Source organism: Leuresthes tenuis, unplaced genomic scaffold, assembly GCF_036924035.1.
Source record: "Leuresthes tenuis unplaced genomic scaffold, fLeuTen1.0.hap1 SCAF_3, whole genome shotgun sequence".
NCBI classification, from domain to species: Eukaryota; Metazoa; Chordata; class Actinopteri; order Atheriniformes; family Atherinopsidae; genus Leuresthes; species Leuresthes tenuis.
In genome coordinates this window covers 39482414-39503526 of record NW_027325357.1, presented here as the reverse complement: position 1 = coordinate 39503526, position 21113 = coordinate 39482414, and the positions used below count along the sequence as shown (strand labels likewise).

The 21113-nt window shown below is 43.6% G+C and overlaps 1 protein-coding gene and 1 pseudogene across 1 annotated transcript; one reads left to right on the top strand and one right to left on the bottom strand.

The window, feature by feature from the left end:
* Nucleotides 1-5296: 5296 nt before the first annotated feature.
* LOC140304239 (uncharacterized) lies at nucleotides 5297-6303 on the bottom strand. Its single transcript, XM_072383219.1, has one exon. It carries the CDS (start codon nucleotides 6188-6190, stop codon nucleotides 5297-5299), a length of 894 nt encoding a protein of 297 aa, XP_072239320.1. The 5' UTR covers nucleotides 6191-6303.
* Nucleotides 6304-8048: 1745 nt separating this feature from the next.
* On the top strand, nucleotides 8049-12213 carry LOC140304050 (uncharacterized; annotated as a pseudogene).
* The last annotated feature ends 8900 nt before the right edge of the window (nucleotides 12214-21113 follow it).

The window sequence follows — 21113 nt, the reverse complement described above, 5'->3', positions numbered from 1 at the left end:
ACTGCCGGCAATGCGGACCAAACTCTGACACCGGTCATACAGAGACCGAACGGCCCCTATCAAGGGGTCCGGCACTCCATATTCCCGGGGGACCCCCCACAGGATTCCACGAGGGACACGGTTGAACGCTTTCTCCAAGTCCACAAAACACATGTAGACTGGTTGGGCGAACTCTCACGCACCCTCCAGGATCATGCCGAGGGTATAGAGCTGGTCCACTGTTCCACGGCCAGGACAAAAACCACACTGCACCTCCTGAATCCGAGGCTCGACTGTCTGATGGATCCTCCTCTCCAGTACCCCCGAATAGACCTTACCAGTGAGGCTGAGGAGTGTGATACCCCTATAGTTGGAACACACCCTCCGGTCCCCCTTTTTAAAGAGGGGGACCACCACCCCGATCTGCCAGTCCAGAGGCACTGTCCCCGATGTCCACGCGATGCTGCAGAGGCGTGTCAGCCAAGACAGCCCTACAACATCCAGAGCCCTGAGAAACTCAGGAAGGACCTCATCCACCCCCGGGGCCTTGCCACCGAGGAGCTTTTTGACCACCTCGGCAACCTCTGCCCCAGAAATTGGAGGCCACGTCTCTGAGCTCTCCGACTCTGCCTCCTCTGAGCACGTGTTGGTAGGATTGAGGAGGTCCTCAAAGTATTCCCCCCACCGACTCACAACGTCCCTAGTTGAGGTCAGCAAAGCCCCATCCCCACCATACACAGTGTTGACTGTGAGCTGCTTCCCCCCTCTCACCGAACTCCTCCCAGGCAGAGTTTTTGCCTCAGCAACCGCCAAAGCCGGAGCCCGCTTGGCCTGTCGGTACCCATCAGCTGCTTCTGGCCAAAAAGGCCCGATAAGACTCCTTCTTCAGCTTGACGGCTTCCCTCACCACTGGTGTCCACTAGCGGGTTCGGGGGTTGCCGCCACCTTACTGCCACAGCTCCGATCAGCCACCTCGACAATGGAGTCACGGAACATGGCCCATTCGGACTCAGTGTCCCCCACCTCCCCTGGGATATGGTTGAAGCTCTCCCGGAGGTGAGAGTTAAAGCTCCTCCCGATGGGGGATTCTTACAAACGTTCCCAGCAGACCCTCACAATACGTTTGGGCCTGCCAGGTCTGATCGGCATCCTCCCCCACCAGCGGAGCCAACTCACCACCAGGTGGTGATCAGTTGACAGCTCCGCCCCTCTCTTCACCCGAGTGTCCAGGACATACGGCCGCAAGTCTGATGATACAACCACAAAGTTGATAATCGAACTGCGGCCAAGGGTGTCCTGGTGCCAAGTGCACATGTGGACACCCTTATGCCTCAACATGGTGTTCGTTATGGACAGTCCATGACTGGCACAGAAGTCCAACAACACAACACCACTCTGATTCAGATCGGGGGGGCCGTTCCTCCCAATCACACCCCCCAGGTCTCACTGTCATTGCCCACGTGAGCATTGAAGTCCCCCAGCAGAATGTGGGGACTTCAATGGGGATGTATTTTCTTTTTCTTAAATAATTATGTTGTTATCATTTTTATTATTACTTATTTGTTTGTCATTATTATCTATACTACTTTACCTGTTGAGTTCTACTGTTTTTTGCATATTTGAACATTTCAAAATAAAGTATTCCGAAAGAAACCAAAACTCTGGTTATCGTACATGTGATGGATAACAAAGGTGAGCCTTACACTGCAGGAATTTAACAACAAACACAGATTAATAACGTCATTATTTTAGCAGCATTTTATATCCATAAGTGCTTGTTTGCTAAATCTCCCACAACATGGAACGCATTCTGAAACTGACTAAATCTTTTTATCAAAACCTTGAAAGTAGCACAAACTACCCACACCTAGAAACATTAAGCTCTTTTATCCACAGATGGTTTTATCCAATCCCACTGCCTCTTTTCTTCTTGCACTAACTCACATTTCTGACAAAATTGGATCCAAAATATAAGTCTATTGCTTATTATAATTGAGGAAGTCTGTTACTTTGGTAAAACAATGGTACATAGTTTTCATTGATGCACATTGTGAGCACAAATGATTGTGATGATCATTGTAGAATAGAATAGAAATAGAAAAATACTTTATTCATAAAAATTAAATAATTCAAATTAGTCGAGTAACTCAAACAATTATAAATATTTGCAATGATTGCATACTAGATAAATAACAAAAATAACAATAACAATGATAATAATCAATGACGAAATTAATAACTAAATAAATTTGAGAAGAACATGTCAGCAGTCACTATTAAAAAGCCTAATGGCTGTGGGGACAAAGGACCTCCTGAATCTCTCAGTCCTGCAGTGCAGTGAGATGAGCCTCTTTCCGTGTACAGTTCGTGTTGCACCTGTGTCGCATAGAAAAGTTACCTCCGTCCCAGAAACATTCAATGTAAACTCAGGTTTGATGTCATACTATAAGATAAGTTCAATTCCCTCTAAGTTTAACACTTTTTCTGGCTTTTCTGCTTCTATCCTGGTTACAGCTCCTGTTTTTTTCCTTATCTAGTCATAACTGACTCCCAAACTCTCCCTCTATCTTACTCTTGCTCCTGCAGTCCCTCGCCCAATGCCCCCTCCTTCCACACAGCCTCCTGCTCTGTCTCTCCTTCTCTGTCACTGCTCCTGTTGTGATCTGTGTTCTTGCTTTCCCTCATCACCTAAATAGTTGCTTCTCTCCCTTCCAACAAAAAGTTTAGTCCTTTCTTGCTTTTCTTTTTGTTGTTAGAGTGCTCCTCTGCATGTCCTCTTTATTCCATTGCTGTGCAAACACATTAAGATTACTGTTTATTGTCATGTTACAAGTCACACAAAATTACTCTCTGCATTTGACCCATCCAGTTTGGCACCTGTTGAACACACATGCACAACCTTTCTGTTTAATTTAATTAATATTTAATTTTCAATTTAATTTAATTTTTATATATATATATCCTAATACTCACTTTAACCCGTTCTGTAAGGCACTTTACAGACTTTGCTGCTGATAAGATATGAGATAGATTAATTTTACTGCCTTGAACTTTGTCATTAAAGAATATTCCAACTTCATTACCCTTATATGTAGAAATGAGTTCTAAATGCAGTGAAACTGGAGGGTTTGTTAATCTGTTTACTGCAGCAAACAGGACATGAGAGTTATTACTGCAGTTTTTGATGTTTTCAGAAAAACAACTCTCCCTTGTTCTACGCAAAGTCTGGTTGAACACACAGTTTTTCTCTGTAAATCTCATCATGAACCTGAAGCTTTGACTTGCACCATTTCCGTTCGGCTCTCTGGCACTTCTTTTTTCTGTGCCCTGACCGACTCTTCTTTTCTCCATGGCGCCCTTTGCCCACTTTTAACCATTCTAACCTTGGCAGGAGCAATGGTATTCAAAGCATTTAAAAGACTTGATGTGTAAGAGCTCCACAGATCATCATCATTATCACACAGAGTTCAGTCACACGCTGAGTTAGACCAAACATTTCAAGGAAAGCAGTGAGTTCTTTAGCTTGCTCATTATGGGCTACATCTATGTGCACCTTCAAGTCCCCTGTTATGACTAAACAGTCAACAGCAGTGCACACAATTTAAAGAAATTCAGTAAAATCATCCATAAAATCATTCTGCGGTGATACAAAGTATTTAAGATCATTTTATCTCCATTTTAAATGACACATGCTCGAATTAAGGAAAAAACTAAATGTTTTATTTTGTGAGTGGGTATATTGTCCCTGAATATGGCATAAAGCTGTTGGTATACAACTTTTTCTAGGACTTTGCCTAAGAATGGCAGGTTTGATATGGAAAAAAATCTCAGCTTGTAAAACATCTTTTGCTCAGACAGTTTTTCCTGTGAAAGGAGTAAAGATTTGAAATAATCTGTTTGTTTGTCTGAGATCTTCTGAACTTTAACTCTTTAAGAGAGCTGTTAAATCTTAAAACACAAACTTGTACTAATGTCTAGCTTTAAACCTTGTGTTTTTAACTAGATTTACTTTGTAGATTACTTTTGTCTTCCCCTTCTCTAGGATTGGGCAATGTTACCATGTTCAAATCTCCCTCAAACCCAAATTTATTTTCTCATCTGTCTATGTATTTAATATTATCTGTTTTTTTGTTTTTTTTAAACATGATTTTAGCACTCCCACTTAACTCCCGGTTAGCTTTAAAACAGATATTTCCCATACTGTCCTCTTGCAGCTAATCAATTTTCAGTGGAGTTATTCTGAGTACTACTGAATTAAACACTACTTCTGTCGTTATGTCACAAGCAACAGCCAAACTCTAATGTTCACTTCCACTCCATTAGTCAGTAATACATTACCTCTGTCGTCACCATCAGCAACATCAACACACCAGCAGCTGTTTCACTCTTTATACATACAGAGCAAATATAACAACACTGCAGCAAACAAACAAACAATCAAACCATTTAACAAACAAACAAAGATGGATTTAATTCTTGCGATCTCCCATTGCAAACTCTCTTAAGAAAGATTCCATTTCTAACGTGCGGCGCAGAGTTATTTATTCCTGTACTCTTCTCACACAGACTGACTCACCTTTACTGACTGCATCTTTGTTATCATTGGTTAATCCAACACCACTACTCAGTTCCCAGTTAAAGGCTTGCCTGTTACTAAGTTGCACTTGAAATAGTAACTTTTTTTCAGGAAAATAGCAATGCCCCTATTTAGTTAAAGGCCTCTTGTTTCTAGTTAGTTCTTGTTTCTTGTTTCTTGTTAGTTCAATTCAATTCAATTCAATTTTATTTTATTTATATAGCGCCAGATTACAACAATTGTCATCTCAAGGCACTTAAGTAATATAGTCCAATTCAAGCCAATTGGAATTCAATTCATTGTAATCATAATCCAATTAATTCATATAGAGCCAATTCAAAAAATAATATCCTAGCTAAGGAAACCAACAGATTGCACCGAAACTTGTCTTCAGTCCAATCTCCCGTCCTGAGCCTGAGGGACTGTGGAAAGGAACGAGTCCCTTTAACAGGAAGAAACCTCTGGCAGAACCAGAACCAGGAAGGGTGGCCATCCGCCTCGACCAGCTGGGGTTTGAGAAGACAGAAAAGAGGGGGGAAAAACACCATAACACCATTCAAAGGATATCTGTTGGAACAGGGAAACACAAGTTAATAACCACAATAATGTCACATGTACATAAAATCATTTGAGAAATTGAACAGGGGGAAAAAGAGAGCAAAGTGAGGAAAGGTGTGACAGATGAGGTCTAAGCCTATAGCAGCTTAACTATGGGATGTTTCAGGATTACCTGAGCCATCCCTAACTATAAGCTTTATCAAAAAGGAAAGTTTTAAGCCTAATCTTAAATGTGGAAAGGGTGTCTGCTTCCTGGACATTTACTGGCAGCTTATTCCACAAGAGAGGGGCCTGATAACTGAAGGCTCTGCCTCCCATTCTACTTTTAGAAACTCTGGGAACAACAAGTAAACCTGCAGTTTGGGAGCGAAGTGCTCTGTTAGGAAAATATCTTACAATGAGATCTTTAAGATATGATGGAGCTCGGTCATTAAGAGCTTTATATGTGAGGAGAAGAATCTTAAATTCTATTGTGAATTTAACAGGGAGCCAATGAAGAGAAGCTAAAACTGGAGAAACATGATCTCTCCTCTTAGTTCTCATCAGAACTCTGGCTTCAGCATTTTGGATCAGCTGGAGGCTTTTCAGAGAATATGTGGGACAGCCCAATAATAAGGAATTACAGTAGTCCAATCTTGAAGTAACAAATGCATGAACTAGTTTCTCTGCATCACCCTGAGACATGATGTTCCTGATTTTGGCAATATTACGAAGGTGAAAGAAGGCAGTCCTAGAAACCAGTTTTATATGTGCGTCAAATGATAAATTCTGGTCAAAAATAACTCCAAGGTTCCTCACTGTAGAACTAGAAGCCAAAGAAATACCATCTAGAGTAACTATATAACTAGACAATTTCTCCCTGAAGTGCTCAGGTCCAAAGAGAACAACTTCAGTTTTGTCTGAATTTAAAAGCAGACAGTTCTGAGTCATCCAGGTCTTTATGTCTTTAAGACAGGCTTGTAGTCTGACCAACCTATTGGTTTCATCTGGTTTCATAGATAAGTACAGCTGAGTATCATCAGCATAGCAATGGAAATTTATGCCATGCTGTCTAATAATGTTACCTAATGGAAGCATGGATCCAACAGGACAAGCACAGAAACAAGTCCGCTATCAGAGGCTAAGAGGAGATCATTGGTAATTTTCACCAGTGCTGTTTCTGTGCTATGATGCACTCTGAATCCTGACTGAAACTCTTCAAACAGATTATTTCTATGTAAATGATCACAAAGTTGAACTGCAACTATTTTTTCAAGAACTTTAGACAAAAAAGGGAGATTGGATATAGGTCGATAATTAGCTAACACTTCTGAATCAAGAGCAGGTTTTTTAAGTAAAGGTTTAATTACTGCAACCTTAAAAGTCTGAGGTACATATCCGTTCAACAAAGACAAATTAATCAAATACAATATGGAAGTATTGATTAAGGGGAAAACCTCCTTGAACAGTCTGGTTGGGATTGGGTCTAACATACAAGTTGATGGTTTAGAAGAGACTATTGCTGTTGTTAGCTCAGAAAGATCAACTGGACAGAAGCCGTCTAAATACAAATCCGGTTCTGCTCTACTTGATGATACATCAGAGATGATAGTGGGAAGGATTCCATTAATCGTCTTTCTGATAGAAACAATTTTATTGATAAAGAATCTCATGAAATCATCACTGCTGAGAGTTAAAGGAATACATGGCTCAACAGAGCTCGGACTCTTTGTCAGCCTGGCTACAGTGCTGAAAAGAAACCTGGGATTGTTCTTATTCTCTTCTATCAATGATGAATAATAAGCAGTTCTAGCTTTACAAAAGGCTTTCTTATACGTTATTAAACTATCTTTCCAGACTAATTGAGACTCTTCTAAATTAGAGGAACGCCACTGTCTCTCCAGCTTTCTTGCAGTCTGCTTTAAAGCAGCTGTGAATTATACCAAGGAGCCAACCTCTTCTGACTGATTACCTTCCTTTTCAGAGGGGCAACATTGTCCAGTGTTGTACGCATTGAAGCTATAGTGCTGTCAACAAGAGAGTCAAGTTCTACTGGAGTAAAATTTAGGTAGCCGTCCTCTGTCATATTTGCACATGGCAGTGAAGAAAAGGAGGATGAAATCAACTCTTTAAATCTGGTTACAGCATTCTCTGACAGACACCTTCTATATGTAGAATTCTTCTCAGAAACCGTATAGTCAAGTAATGTAAATTAAAAAATTATTAAAAAATGGTCAGACAAGACAGGGTTATGAGGGAACACTGTTAACTGTTCACTCTCAATGCCATAAATCAGCACAAGGTCAAGCATCAGGTGGGAAGACACAGAGAAGTGTGTAAAACTACAACTCTGCATCCTGGTCTCAACCCTGGGTTGTCATGTTTTTGGATGACTAATAAATTTGTCCATATTTCTAGAAATGAGAGCCGCTCCTTCCAAAGTGGGATAGATGCCGTCTCTCCTCATCAGACCAGGTTTTCTCCAGAAAGATTGCCAATTATCTATGTAGCCCACGTTGTTTGCTGGACACCATCTGGACAACCAGCGATTGAATGAGGACATACGGCTAAACATGTCATCACTGGTCAGATTTGGCAGGGGTCCAGAGAAAACTACGGAGTCCGACATTGTTTTGGCAAAGTTACACACCGATGCAACATTAATTTTAGTGACATCCGATTGGCGTAACCGGGTGTCATTACCACCGACGTGAATAACTATCTTACTGTATTTACGCTTATCCTTAGCCAGCAGTTTTAAATAGGATTCTATGTCGCCCGCTCTGGCCCCTGGAATACATTTGACTATGGTCGCTGGTGTCGCTAATGCCACGTTTCTGACTATAGAGCTGCCAATTACCAGGGTTTTGTCCTCAGTAGGTGTATCGCTGAGTGGAGAAAATCTATTTGAAACGTGGACAGGTTAATGGTGAACCACGGGCTTCACTTTAGGACTATGACTTCTCTTCCTGGCTGGGTAGCCACTCTTAAGTCCCGGCTGCTCGGGATCTGCTAGGGAACGACTGCTAAAGGAGCCTGGCTCGCTATGTGGTTTTTAACAGTGCAGAGCCGAGCTTCCAATTCAGATAACTTTGCCTCCAAAACTACAAAAAGACTACATTTGTTACATGTACCACTACCATTAAAGGAGGCAGAGGAGTAACTAAACATCTGACACACGGAGCAGGTGAAAGCAGGAGACACACCGCTAAAAAGTGAAAAATAAAGACTAAAGATCTGTAAGAGTGAGCGTTACAATATAACAAGTATGGGATAGAGTTAACTATGCAAGATGTGTACATCATAGGGAGAAATAAGGTGATTATTAGTAGTTCAAGAGGAGCAAGAAATGTCACAGTGCACACACAAAGCAACAGGAAGTGATGCAATACGTCTTACCGCAAAGCAAAGCCCATCAGCTGTCTGTAGAAGTGAGAACTGGAGTGCCTGGATGTGCCTGGTTCATATGTGAGAATCATGTTCTTTGACTTCTCCAGTGCCTTCAACACCATACAGCCTCCCATACTGAAAGACAAGCTTCTAGCTATGGGTGTGGCCCCATCCCTGACATCGTGGATTATAGACTATTTCACTGCCAGACCACAGTATGTCAGGATGGGGAGATGTGTCTCTGGAACACTGGAATGCAGTACTGGGGCTCCGCAGGGTACCGCCTTGGCTCCTTTTCTTTTCACCCTGTACACATCAGACATCAGGTACAACTCAGAGTCCTGCCACATACAGAAGTATTCTGATGATATGGCTGTTGTGGCATGTGTGCGCGGTGGACAGGAGAAGGTCCCTGTAACCTTGTGGAGTCCTTCAATGGCTGGACCAAAATTAACTGTTTGCTCCTGAACAGTACCAAGACCAAAGAGCTGGTGGTGGACTTCAGGAGATCTAAAACTCCATACCAGTCAGTCTGCATTGATGGAGGGGAGATAGAAACTGTTCAGACCTGCAAATACCTGGGGGTGGTGCTGGATAATAAACTGGAGTGGTCTGCCAACTTAGAAGCAGTGTACATGAGGGGCCAGAGCCGTCTCTTCTTCCTGAGACGGCTCAGGTCCTTCAATTTCTTCGGTGACATGATACGCATGTTTTATCATGGGGCGGCTGTAGCTCAGGAGGAAGAGCAGTCGCCCACCAATCGGAAGGTCGGTGGTTCGACTCTGGCTTCCCCAGGATACATGTCGAAGCGTCCTTGGGCAAGACACTGAACCCCACGTTGCTCCCCCAGTGTATGTTTACGGCCAGTTCTGTTGTAGGTAGAAGGCTAGACCCTCTCAGTGCTGTGGTGGAGCAAGGGATGAGTAGTAAATTATATTCTTCTTTGGGGAATAATAGACATCCTCTCCACAGCATCCTGGCAGGTCAGAGGAGCAGCTGCAGTGAGAGGCTGTTAAAAAAATTATATAGTTATACTATGAGAAAAGCTGCAAGAATAAGAGTTTCTGTGATGGGGGGAGGCCTCCTCCTGTCTTTTGGTTCTCATAACTCTATGTAGCAAGCAAAAGTGTTTTGACTGTCTGAACTCGTCTTCCCATAACATTAAATGGATAGTAATGCCTTTTCCCATAACATTGAATATCCCTTTCTCATAACATTGAATGGATAGTAATGCCTTTTCCCATAACATTGAATGTCCCTTTCCCATAACATTGAATGGATAGTAATGCCTTTTTCCATAACATTGAATGGATAGTAATACCTTTTCCCATAACATTGAATGTCCCTTTCCCATAACATGTGGCCAGCAAGTATAAACAATAGAAATAGAAATAGCAACATTTTGTTAGAAGACAACTCTGAGTGCTGACAGGTTGTGCGGACTTGTCTCTTTCTTGCAAGAAATAAATGTTTTGTGTTAATCGTATCCAGCGACTCTGAGCCTAATTTTGAGAGAATTTTTCTGACATAATGGTCCTTTGAGCCAGATTCTAAAATCCTTTCCACCTTCCAGGATGGTAAATGGACTTGTACTTGTATAGCGCTTTTCTAGTCTAACTGACCACTCAAAGCGCTTCACTACATGCCGCATTCACCCCACTCACACACACTCATACAGCATGTCTTAAGATACTTAACTACGTGCTTTTTCTAATCATTCATACGTAGGGTTCAGTGTCTTGCCCAAGGACGCTTCGACATGTAGCGGAAGCCAGAGTCGAACCACCGACCTTCCGATTGGTGGGCGACTGCTCTTCCTGAGCTACACCCGCCCCGTAGCTAAAGCCGCCAATCAGAGCTGAAACCATGCACGGGGGAATCCAGGACTCTTAACTGAAATCCTCTCAGCAGAGTTTCTGATAGAGGCCGGCTGCCACTGGCTGGAGGAAAGGTGACAGAATCTATTTTTGAATCAGTGGACAGACTCACTGGATTCTTCGTTGTTGGACTTACCAGTGGATTTATGGTAAGGAACCCTTTGTGTTACTATAGATTCTTCATCAATAAAATTGTTTCTATCAGAAAGAAGATTAATGGAATCCTTCCCATTATTATCACTGATGTATCATCAAGTAGAGCAGCTTTAGAAGTATCTTTTTAACCTGATTTGTATTTGGACAGCTTCTGCCCAGTTGATCTCTCTGAGCTAACAACAGCAATAGTCTCTTCTAAACCATCAACTTGTATGTTAGACCCAGTCCCAACCAGACTGTTCAAGGAGGTTTTCCCCTTAATTGACACTTCCATATTGGATTTGATCAATCGGTCTTTGTTGACAGGACATGTACCTCAGACTTTTCAGGCTGCTGTAATTAAACCTTTACTTAAAAAACCTACTCTTGATTCAGAAGTGTTGGCTAATTATCGACCTATATCTAATCTCCCTTTTTTGTCTAAAGTTCTTGAAAAAATAGTTGCAGTTCAACTTTGTGATCATTTACATAGAAATAATCTGTTTGAAGAGTTTCAGTCAGGATTCAGAGTGCATCATAGCACAGAAACGGCACTGGTGAAAGTTACCAATGTTCTCCTGTTAGCTTCTGATAGCGGACTTGTTTCTGTGCTTGTCCTGTTGGATCTCAGTGCTGCATTTGATACGATCAATCACAGCATTCTGTTACAGAGACTTGAACAAGTTATTGGGATTAAAGGAACTGCATTAGGCTGGTTTAAGTCATATTTATCTGATAGATTCCAGTTTGTTGTTGTAAATGAAGAAACTTCCTAACACATTGGAGTAAGTCATGGAGTTCCTCAGGGTTCTGTGCTTGGACCGATTCTTTTTACTTTATACATGCTTCCATTAGGTAACATTATCAGACAGCATGGCATAAATTTCCATTGTTATGCTGATGATACTCAGCTGTACTTATCTATGAAACCAATAGGTTGGTCAGACTACAAGCCCGTCTTAAAGACATAAAGACCTGGATGACTCAGAACTGTCTGCTTTTAAATTCAGACAAAACTGAAGTTGTTCTCTTTGGACCTGAGCGCTTCAGGGAGAAATTGTCTAGTTATATAGTTACTCTAGATGGTATTTCCTTGGCTTCTAGTTCTACAGTGAGGAACCTTGGAGTTATTTTTGACCAGAATTTATCATTTGACACACATATAAAACTAGGACTGCCTTCTTTCACCTTCGTAATATTGCTAAAATCAGGAACATCCTGTCTCAAGGTGATGCAGAGAAACTAGTTCATGCATTTGTTACTTCAAGATTGGACTACTGTAATTCCTTATTATTGGGCTGTCCCACATATTCTCTGAAAAGCCTCCAGCTGATCCAAAATGCTGCAGCCAGAGTTCTGATGAGAACTAACAGGAGAGATCATGTTTCTCCAGTTTTAGCTTCTCTTCATTGGCTCCCTGTTAAATTCTGAATAAAATTTAAGATTCTTCTCCTCACATATAAAGCTCTTAATGACCGAGCTCCATCATATCTTAACGATCTCATTGTAAGATATTTTCCTAACAGAGCACTTCGCTCCCAAACCGCAGGTTTACTTGTTGTTCCCAGAGTTTCTAAAAGTAGAATGGGAGGTAGAGCCTTCAGTTATCAGGCCCCTCTCTTATGGAATAAGCTGCCAGTAAATGTCCGGGAAGCAGACACCCTTTCCACTTTTAAGATTAGGCTTAAAACTTTCCTTTTTGATAAAGCTTATAGTTAGGGATGGCTCAGGTAATCCTGAAACATCCCATAGTTAAGCTGCTATAGGCTTAGACCTCATGTGTCACACCTTTCCTCACTTTGCTCTCTTTTTCCCCTGTTTAATTTCAAAATTGATTTTATGTACATGTGACATTATTGTGGTTATTAACGTATGTTTCCCTGTTCCAACAGATATCCTTTGAATGGTGTTATGGTGTTTCTCCCCTCTTTTCCCTCTTTTCTGTCTTCTCGAACCCCAGCTGGTCGAGGCGGATGGCCACCCTTCCTGAGTCTGGTTCTGCCAGAGGTTTCTTCCTGTTAAAAGGGAGTCGTTCCTTTCCATAGTCGCCACAGGCACGCTCAGGACGGGAGATTGGACTGAGGACAAGTTTCGGTGCAATCTGTTGGTTTCCTTAGCTAGGATATTATTTTTTTAATTGGCTCTATATGAATTAATTGGATTATGATTACAATTAATTGAATTCCAATTGGCTTGAATTGGACTATATTACTTAAGTGCCTTGAGATGACAATTGTTGTAATCTGGCGCTATATAAATAAAATAAAATTGAATTGAATTGAATTGAACTAACAAGAAACAAGAAACAAGAACTAACTAGAAACAAGAGGCCTTTAACTAAATAGGGGCATTGCTATTTTCCTGAAAAAAAGTTACTATTTCAAGTGCAACTTAGTAACAGGCAAGCCTTTAACTGGGAACTGAGTAGTGGTGTTGGATTAACCAATGATAACAAAGATGCAGTCAGTAAAGGTGAGTCAGTCTGTGTGAGAAGAGTACAGGAATAAATAACTCTGCGCCGCACGTTAGAAATGGAATCTTTCTTAAGAGAGTTTGCAATGGGAGATCGCAAGAATTAAATCCATCTTTGTTTGTTTGTTAAATGGTTTGATTGTTTGTTTGTTTGCTGCAGTGTTGTTATATTTGCTCTGTATGTATAAAGAGTGAAACAGCTGCTGGTGTGTTGATGTTGCTGATGGTGACGACAGAGGTAATGTATTACTGACTAATGGAGTGGAAGTGAACATTAGAGTTTGGCTGTTGCTTGTGACATAACGACAGAAGTAGTGTTTCATTCAGTAGTACTCAGAATAACTCCACTGAAAATTGATTAGCTGCAGTATGGGAAATATCTGTTTTAAAGCTAACCGGGAGTTAAGTGGGAGTGCTAAAATCATGTTTAAAAAAAACAAAAAAACAGATAATATTAAATACATAGACAGATGAGAAAATAAATTTGGGTTTGAGGGAGATTTGAACATGGTAACATTGCCCAATCCTAGAGAAGGGGAAGACAAAAGTAATCTACAAAGTAAATCTAGTTAAAAACACAAGGTTTAAAGCTAGACATTAGTACAAGTTTGTGTTTTAAGATTTAACAGCTCTCTTAAAGAGTTAAAGTTCAGAAGATCTCAGACAAACAAACAGAGCATTTCAAATCTTTACTCCTTTCACAGGAAAAACTGTCTGAGCAAAAGATGTTTTACAAGCTGAGATTTTTTTCCATATCAAACCTGCCATTCTTAGGCAAAGTCCTAGAAAAAGTTGTATACCAACAGCTTTATGCCATATTCAGGGACAATATACCCACTCACAAAATAAAACATTTAGTTTTTTCCTTAATTCGAGCATGTGTCATTTAAAATGGAGATAAAACGATCTTAAATACTTTGTATCACCGCAGAATGATTTTATGGATGATTTTACTGAATTTCTTTAAATTGTGTGCACTGCTGTTGACTGTTTAGTCATAACAGGGGACTTGAAGGTGCACATAGATGTAGCCCATAATGAGCAAGCTAAAGAACTCACTGCTTTCCTTGAAATGTTTGGTCTAACTCAGCGTGTGACTGAACTCTGTGTGATAATGATGATGATCTGTGGAGAAGATTGGACTACTGTAATTCCTTATTATTCCAAAATGCTGCAGCCAGAGTTCTGATGAGATCTAACAGCAGAGATCATGTTTCTCCAGTTTTAGCTTCTCTTCATTTGCTCCCTGTTAAATTCAGAATAGAATTTAAGATTCTTCTCCTCACATATAAAGCTCTTAATGACCGAGCTCCATCATATCTTAAAGATTTAATTGTAAGATATTTTCCTAACAGAGCACTTCGCTCCCAAACTGCAGGTTTACTTGTTGTTCCCAGAGTTTCTAAAAGTAGAATGGGAGGCAGAGCCTTCAGTTATCAGGCCCCTCTCTTGTGGAATAAGCTGCCAGTAAATGTCCAGGAAGCAGACACCCTTTCCACATTTAAGATTAGACTTAAAACTTTCCTTTTTGATAAAGCTTATAGTTAGGGATGGCTCAGGTGATCCTGAAACATCCCATAGTTAAGCTGCTATAGGCTTAGACTGCTGGGGGACCTCATCTGTCACACCTTTCCTCACTTTGCTCTCTTTTTCCCCCTGTTTAATTTCAAAATTGATTTTATGTACATGTGACATTATTGTGGTTATTAACTTGTGTTTCCCTGTTCCAACAGGTATCCTTTGAATGGTGTTATGGTGTTTTTCCCCCCTCTTTTCCCTCTTTTCTGTCTTCTCAAACCCCAGCTGGTCGAGGCGGATGGCCACCCTTCCTGAGTCTGGTTCTGCCAGAGGTTTCTTCCTGTTAAAGGGACTCGTTCCTTTCCACAGTCCCTCAGGCTCAGGACATGAGATTGGACTGAAGACAAGTTTCGGTGCAATCTGTTGGTTTCCTTAGCTAGGATATTATTTTTTTTAATTGGCTCTATATGAATTAATTGGATTATGATTACAATGAATTGAATTCCAATTAGCTTGAATTGGACTATATTATTTAAGTGCCTTGAGATGACAATTGTTGTAATTTGGCGCTATATAAATAAAATTGAATTGAATTGAATTGAATCCAGATAAGCATATGCCCGATGCAGCATGTACAGAATCGTGTCTTCCACTCGTGTTTCTGGTAGGCAAACTGGAGGGGGTCAAGATCCTCAGCAACCTGCAATCTCATGCGAGCAAGGAGTCTCTCCAAGGTCTTCGTGATATGAGATGTCAAAGCCACCGGTCTGTAGTCATTCAGCTCCACCGGTTGCCCTAATTTGGGCACCGGTATGAGACAAGAGGTTTTCCACAGCACCGGGACTTTTTCAGAGGCTCATATTGAAGAGCCTCTGAAGAGGGACTGCTAGTTGACCAGCACAGACCCTCAGAAGCCTTGGACAGACTCCATTTGGGACTGCAGCCCTCCCTGGCTGAAGTCTCCTGAGCTCAGCTCCAACCTCCTCTATAGTTAGACACAGAGGTTGTAGCGGAGGGATGACGAAAAGAGTGATGTTGCAATCAATTTTAGAGATGGGGGTGGGGGTGCAGCTGGACAGAGGAGGGTAAGTGGTGGGAGTTACTGCAAAGGTGGAGGTGCAGCTGAACTGAGGAGGCCAGGCGGTAGGAACAGCCACAGATGTGAATGTGCAGCTGGGCTCAGGAGGCCTGGTGCTTGAAGCTGCCGCAGAGGTGGAGGAGCAGCTGGGCTCAGGAGGCCTGGTGGTGGAAGCTGCCGCAGAGGTGGAGGAGCAGCTGGGTTCAGGAGGCCTGGTGGTGGAAGCTGCCGCAGAGGTGGAGGAGCAGCTGGGCTCAGGAGGCCTGCTGGTGGAAGCTGCCGCAGAGGTGGAGGAGCAGCTGGGTTCAGGAGGCCTGGTGGTGGAAGCTGCCGCAGAGGTGGAGGAGCAGCTGGGCTCAGGAGGCCTGGTGCTTGAAGCTGCCGCAGAGGTGGAGGTGCAGCTGGGCTCAGGAGGCCTGGTGGTGGAAGCTGCCGCAGAGGTGGAGGAGCAGCTGGGCTCAGGAGGCCTGGTGGTGGAAGCTGCCGCAGAGGTGGAGGAGCAGCTGGGTTCAGGAGGCCTGGTGGTGGAAGCTGCCGCAGAGGTGGAGGAGCAGCTGGGCTCAGGAGGCCTGGTGGTGGAAGCTGCCGCAGAGGTGGAGGAGCAGCTGGGCTCAGGAGGCCTGGTGCTTGAAGCTGCCGCAGAGGTGGAGGTGCAGCTTGGCTCAGGAGGCCTGGTGGTGGAAGCTGCCGCAGAGGGGGAGGAGCAGCTGGGCTCAGGAGGCCTGGTGGTGGAAGCTGCCGCAGAGGTGGAGGAGCAGCTGGGCTCAGGAGGCCTGGTGCTTGAAGCTGCCGCAGAGGTGGAGGTGCAGCTTGGCTCAGGAGGCCTGGTGGTGGAAGCTGCCGCAGAGGTGGAGGAGCAGCTGGGTTCAGGAGGCCTGGTGGTGGAAGCTGCTGCAGAGGTGGAGGAGCAGCTGGGTTCAGGAGGCCTGGTGGTGGAAGCTGCTGCAGAGGTGGAGGAGCAGCTGGGTTCAGGAGGCCTGGTGGTGGAAGCTGCCATTGAGGTGGAAGTACAGCTGGGCAGTGGAAGCAGTATAGAGGAAGCAGCTGTAGTGGTGAGGGTGGAGGGAGCAGCAGCAGAGGTGGAAAAAGCCACACTATCAAAACTGTTGTAATATTGGTTAAAAGTATTGGCTCTGTCCACATCACCTTCCACAGAGTTCTTCAGTCTGTATCCAGTGATGGTCCCCATGCCACTCCACACCTCCTTGGTGTTATTGTTCTCCAGCTGTCTCTTTATCTTGTACTCCACCTTAGCTCGACGTAGTGTCTTTTTAAGCTTGCGTTGTACATTCCTCCACCTTTCTCCATCCCCATTCTGGAACGCCATCTTTTTCTGTTAAAGGAGGTCTTTGATGTCACTGGTGATCCATGGTTTATTATTGGATAGCACCTTAAAGTCCTCACTGGAATCACAGTGTCCCTACAGAAGTTAATGTAGTCAGTGATGGTGCTGACCCTCCTGTCCATGTCAATGGACATTTCTTCTTCCTCCAGCAGAACATTCCCAGTCTGTGACATCAAAACAGTCTCTCAATGCATCACGCACCTCTGGTGACCACTTCCTGAAAGATCTGGTAGTAACAGGAAGTCTTTGTACACAAAGTCTGTATGTGGGTTGTAGATAGACCATGCTGTGATCAGATCTACCCAGTGGTGGAAGAGACACTGCCCTGTAAGCCTCCTTCACATTAGCATAAAACAGATCTAATGTCTTTTCTCCACGTGTTGGACAGGCCACATACTGTACAAAGCCAGTCAGGCAGGAGGATAGAGAGATGTGGTTGAAATCCCCTGTGATTGCAATGAATGCCTCAGGATGTGGGTCTGTATCCGGGCAACAGCGTCATGGATGACGTCAGACTCCGTTGTCGGTGCCGCCCTTGGTGGAATGTAAACAACGATGACGACTGTATCTGGGAACTCTCTGGGCGCATAGAACGCACAGAAATCAACTGACAGCAGTTCAATGTCTGGACAGCATATCCTCTCCTTAATGGTCACATTGCGTGGGTTAATCCATTTTTGATTAAAAAACAGGATAATACCCCCGTCTTTCCGCTTACCGCTCGTACTCCGGTCACGATCCGCTCGTATGGCTGTGAAGCCGGGTATGTCCACACCCCTGTCTGGTGTGTTGTCATTCAGCCAGGACTCAGACAGACAGATCAAACTGCTCTCCTTATACAGCCGTCGGATCTGCACAAGCGCCTCTAGCTCATCACACTTGTTTGGTAGCGAGTCAGCGTTTCCTGTAATCACCAAGGGCAGAAAAGGCTTGTACGCCCACCTCCTTTTGTCCCTCTTTGCCTTTAGCTTTGCTCCAGCTCTGCATCCACGGTACAGCTTTTTTAGCTCGGTTGGAATTGGAATCCGCGTCCAATCCTTGACAGAGCCAACAGTTCTTCTCTTGTGTACACTGTCTAGTACTGGTTGCAGTGCACATTGTCAAAAAAATGAAGAAAAAAAAAACATCCATCCATCCATCCATCATCTGCTCCTTATCCGGGGGTCGCGGGGGCAGCAGCTTTAACAGAGAAACCCAGACGTTCCTGTCCCGGGCCACTTCCTCCAGCTCTTCAGGGGGGACCCCGAGGCGTTCCCAGGCCAGCCGAGAGACATAGTCTCTCCAACGTATCCTGGGTCTCCCCCGGGGTCTCCTCCCAGTGGGACGGGCCCGGAACACCTCCCCAGGGAGGAAAAAAAAAACAAAAAAACGAAATGTAAGTAAAAAGCAGATCATTAAAAAAAAAAATCACAAAAAAATTTCGATAAAAACTAAAAATTACATATAATTATATCAAGGACGAGCAAAATTGAGAGCGACACAGACTTGCTGCCGATTAGCAACCAGTATAGCGGTAAGTGTATGGAGGTGAGAATATGTTTAACGGTGAAATTGAAAGAATGTAAAGTACTTATGTAATTGTTAACCATTCTAGCATTGGTTAAACAAAGAATATACAGTAAGTATGATGACATAATGGAAGAAATTAAAAGACTGGACTAAAAGTGGACAAAGTTGACTTAACTGTAAGCCCACGTGGTGATGGAGGTGGTGGTGGTGGCTGTGACCCACTACATACGCTCCACAAGATGGCAATAATGCGACTGTTAGGAAACAAGTTCATATTAAAAGAAGAAGAAGATTTTTGATTTTTTAACAGCACTTTATTTACACTTGGTATCAAAACAAAGCACACAATTAATTTAATAAAAAGGATCAATCAACTCATTTTAATTAAAAAAGGGGCAAATTGCAGTTCTTCACCAGCCACCTGGCATAAAAGCCCCTCATGAGCCCACTTATGTTTCCAGTGACCATGTGGAAGGAAAACTCCAGCCTCAGTCTGGCTTTAACGTTATACCTCCACAGAGTCACAACATCAGGGGTTGACCCTCCCTGGAGTCTGTCGCTGCAAGTCAGATAAATCGACAGTTTTGTCTCTCCTACCAGAAAATTTAGGAGTTGACACTGTCGTTTTTTTGTCTTTTTGTATCTGACACCACAAATAAAACCAGAGACAGTAAAAGTAGCACCAAATAGGTTAAAAACACGAGTTAAAACAATTTTTAAAAAAACTATTGCACTCATTAAAAACATGAAAAATGTTTTCGGCCAAACCACAGAAAGGGCACTCGTTTAAAACACTGAGTAAAAACAGATAAATAGGCATTCGTGGCAATAGCACCATGTAAAATTCTCCACTGGAGATCTCCAGTTCTCTTTTTTAAGGGAGGTTCTCCACTGTGGGCTCAGTCCACTCAGCCTTTCTGTCCACATGCTCTCAGCTCTATTGCAGTTTTTTTTTGTGGATGCTTTTCACACAGTTCATAAATAAAGTCTTCTTATCGGCCTTGTGCAGGCTTAGTTTGTCCCCCCCACAGACTCTCAGTAGCGGACCACTGAGTTCCGTGAATTTGGGGTCCAGGTGTACCCGGATACGGGTCTTTGGCGTCAGGTTCGGCCTCTCCTCTGCCGTACCTGAGGAGAAGGTCTCTCTCCTTCTGGGTCAGTCTCATCCTCCAGAGCTTCAGGCTCCTCTCCATCAGGCAGACAGAGCGCACCCCCAGAGCAGAGCCCAGAGCCTGGCTGCCAGTCAGTGCAGGTCCTGCTGCATCCACCAGCTGGTTCAGGCAGACAACCTTTGACCTGCACAGCGCCCCCGTCAGCCCAGGCACGGTGCTGCAACAAATGTCAAGTCAAGTATTAGAGGCTCCTTTAACAAATAGTACGGAGAGTCACGCTTCTCACTCACTTCATGTTTAAACGCGCCCAGGATTTAAAAGCACTCTGATAAAAAGGAGGCAACCCACTTACTTTTAGAGAATTAAAATCAGTTAAAAACAGAGCAGCATCCAGCCCCAGCTTGTTGACACGCCTGAGTATGCAGCTGGCCACATCCCGCCACACCAGATCTTCAGGTCCAGTCAGATACCTCTGAATGAACTTGAGCCTGAAGGTGGCTGTCCTGCTAGCCAGGTGGACCAGGCCCTGGCCCCCCTCATCTCTGGATAAAAATAACACACACTGTGGTACCCAATGAAACTTATCCCAAAAGAAATTAACCATCTTTGCCAGGATCTCCGCAACAAGACCTGATGGAGGATCCAGGCAGGTTAACCTGTGCCACAATAAAGAGGCCACCAGGTCGTTCAGGACCAGCACCCTGCCTCTAAAGGACATTTTTGGGTGGAGTCACCTCCACTTAGCCAGTTTGCTGTCTACTGTTGCGCTGATATTTTCCCAGTTTTTCTTCATGATGTTGGTGTAACCTACATAAATACCAAGGTACTTTAAACCTTCTCTCTTCCAGGTTAGGCTTTGAGGGAGAACAGGGAGGCCTTCACGCCACTCGCCAACAGCCAGGGCCTCACTCTTCCTCCAGTTCACCCTCGCAGCCGACATGACAGAAAATTTTTAAAGGATCACATCTTGTTGGTCTTTGATCTCTTTCACCTGCCTTTTCCAACACACTTACTACTTTATTTTCCTCACCCACTTCACAAACAACATTGCCGTCTCACTCCCCTCAACTGTTTCACCCACCTCTGTGATTAATTCACCCACTACTTCACCTACAGTATCACCTGTCACCTCACCGTTTCATACCCCCAATCTTCTCTCTCACCACTCACCTTTGTGTTCCCTCCAGCCTGGCTCTGGATCTCCTCAGCCTGCTGTTTCTCTGCAGTTTCTGCAGTTTCCTCCGCAGCACCGACCCCTCCTGGAATGGCCTTGTTCATGTGGGCAGCAGACTTAACTGAGCTGTGCCCGATCACCTGCCCGACGGCCAGCGCCACTTCTTCCACGCTGCACGGAGAGCCGGTGTAGGTACCAGATCTGCTCGGGGCCCTGCGCCTGTTTGGGTTTACGTTTACCCCACTATTTACATTTTATGAATGAAGTATTTTTTGCCAATATGAGGTTATTTAATAGAAACTCCAACTTTATTACAAACTACATTGTGTCCCATTTCATAAGAATCAGATGTGCTCGGGGTGAAGTCCCTTTCGAAAGATAATGCTGGATTTCTTTGTAAAAGCTGTCCAT

What these genes read in the sequence shown, in the direction of transcription:
- LOC140304239 (XM_072383219.1), bottom strand. Translation starts at nt 6,190, where the DNA reads ATGCTTCCATTAGGTAACATTATTAGACAGCATGGCATAAATTTCCAT.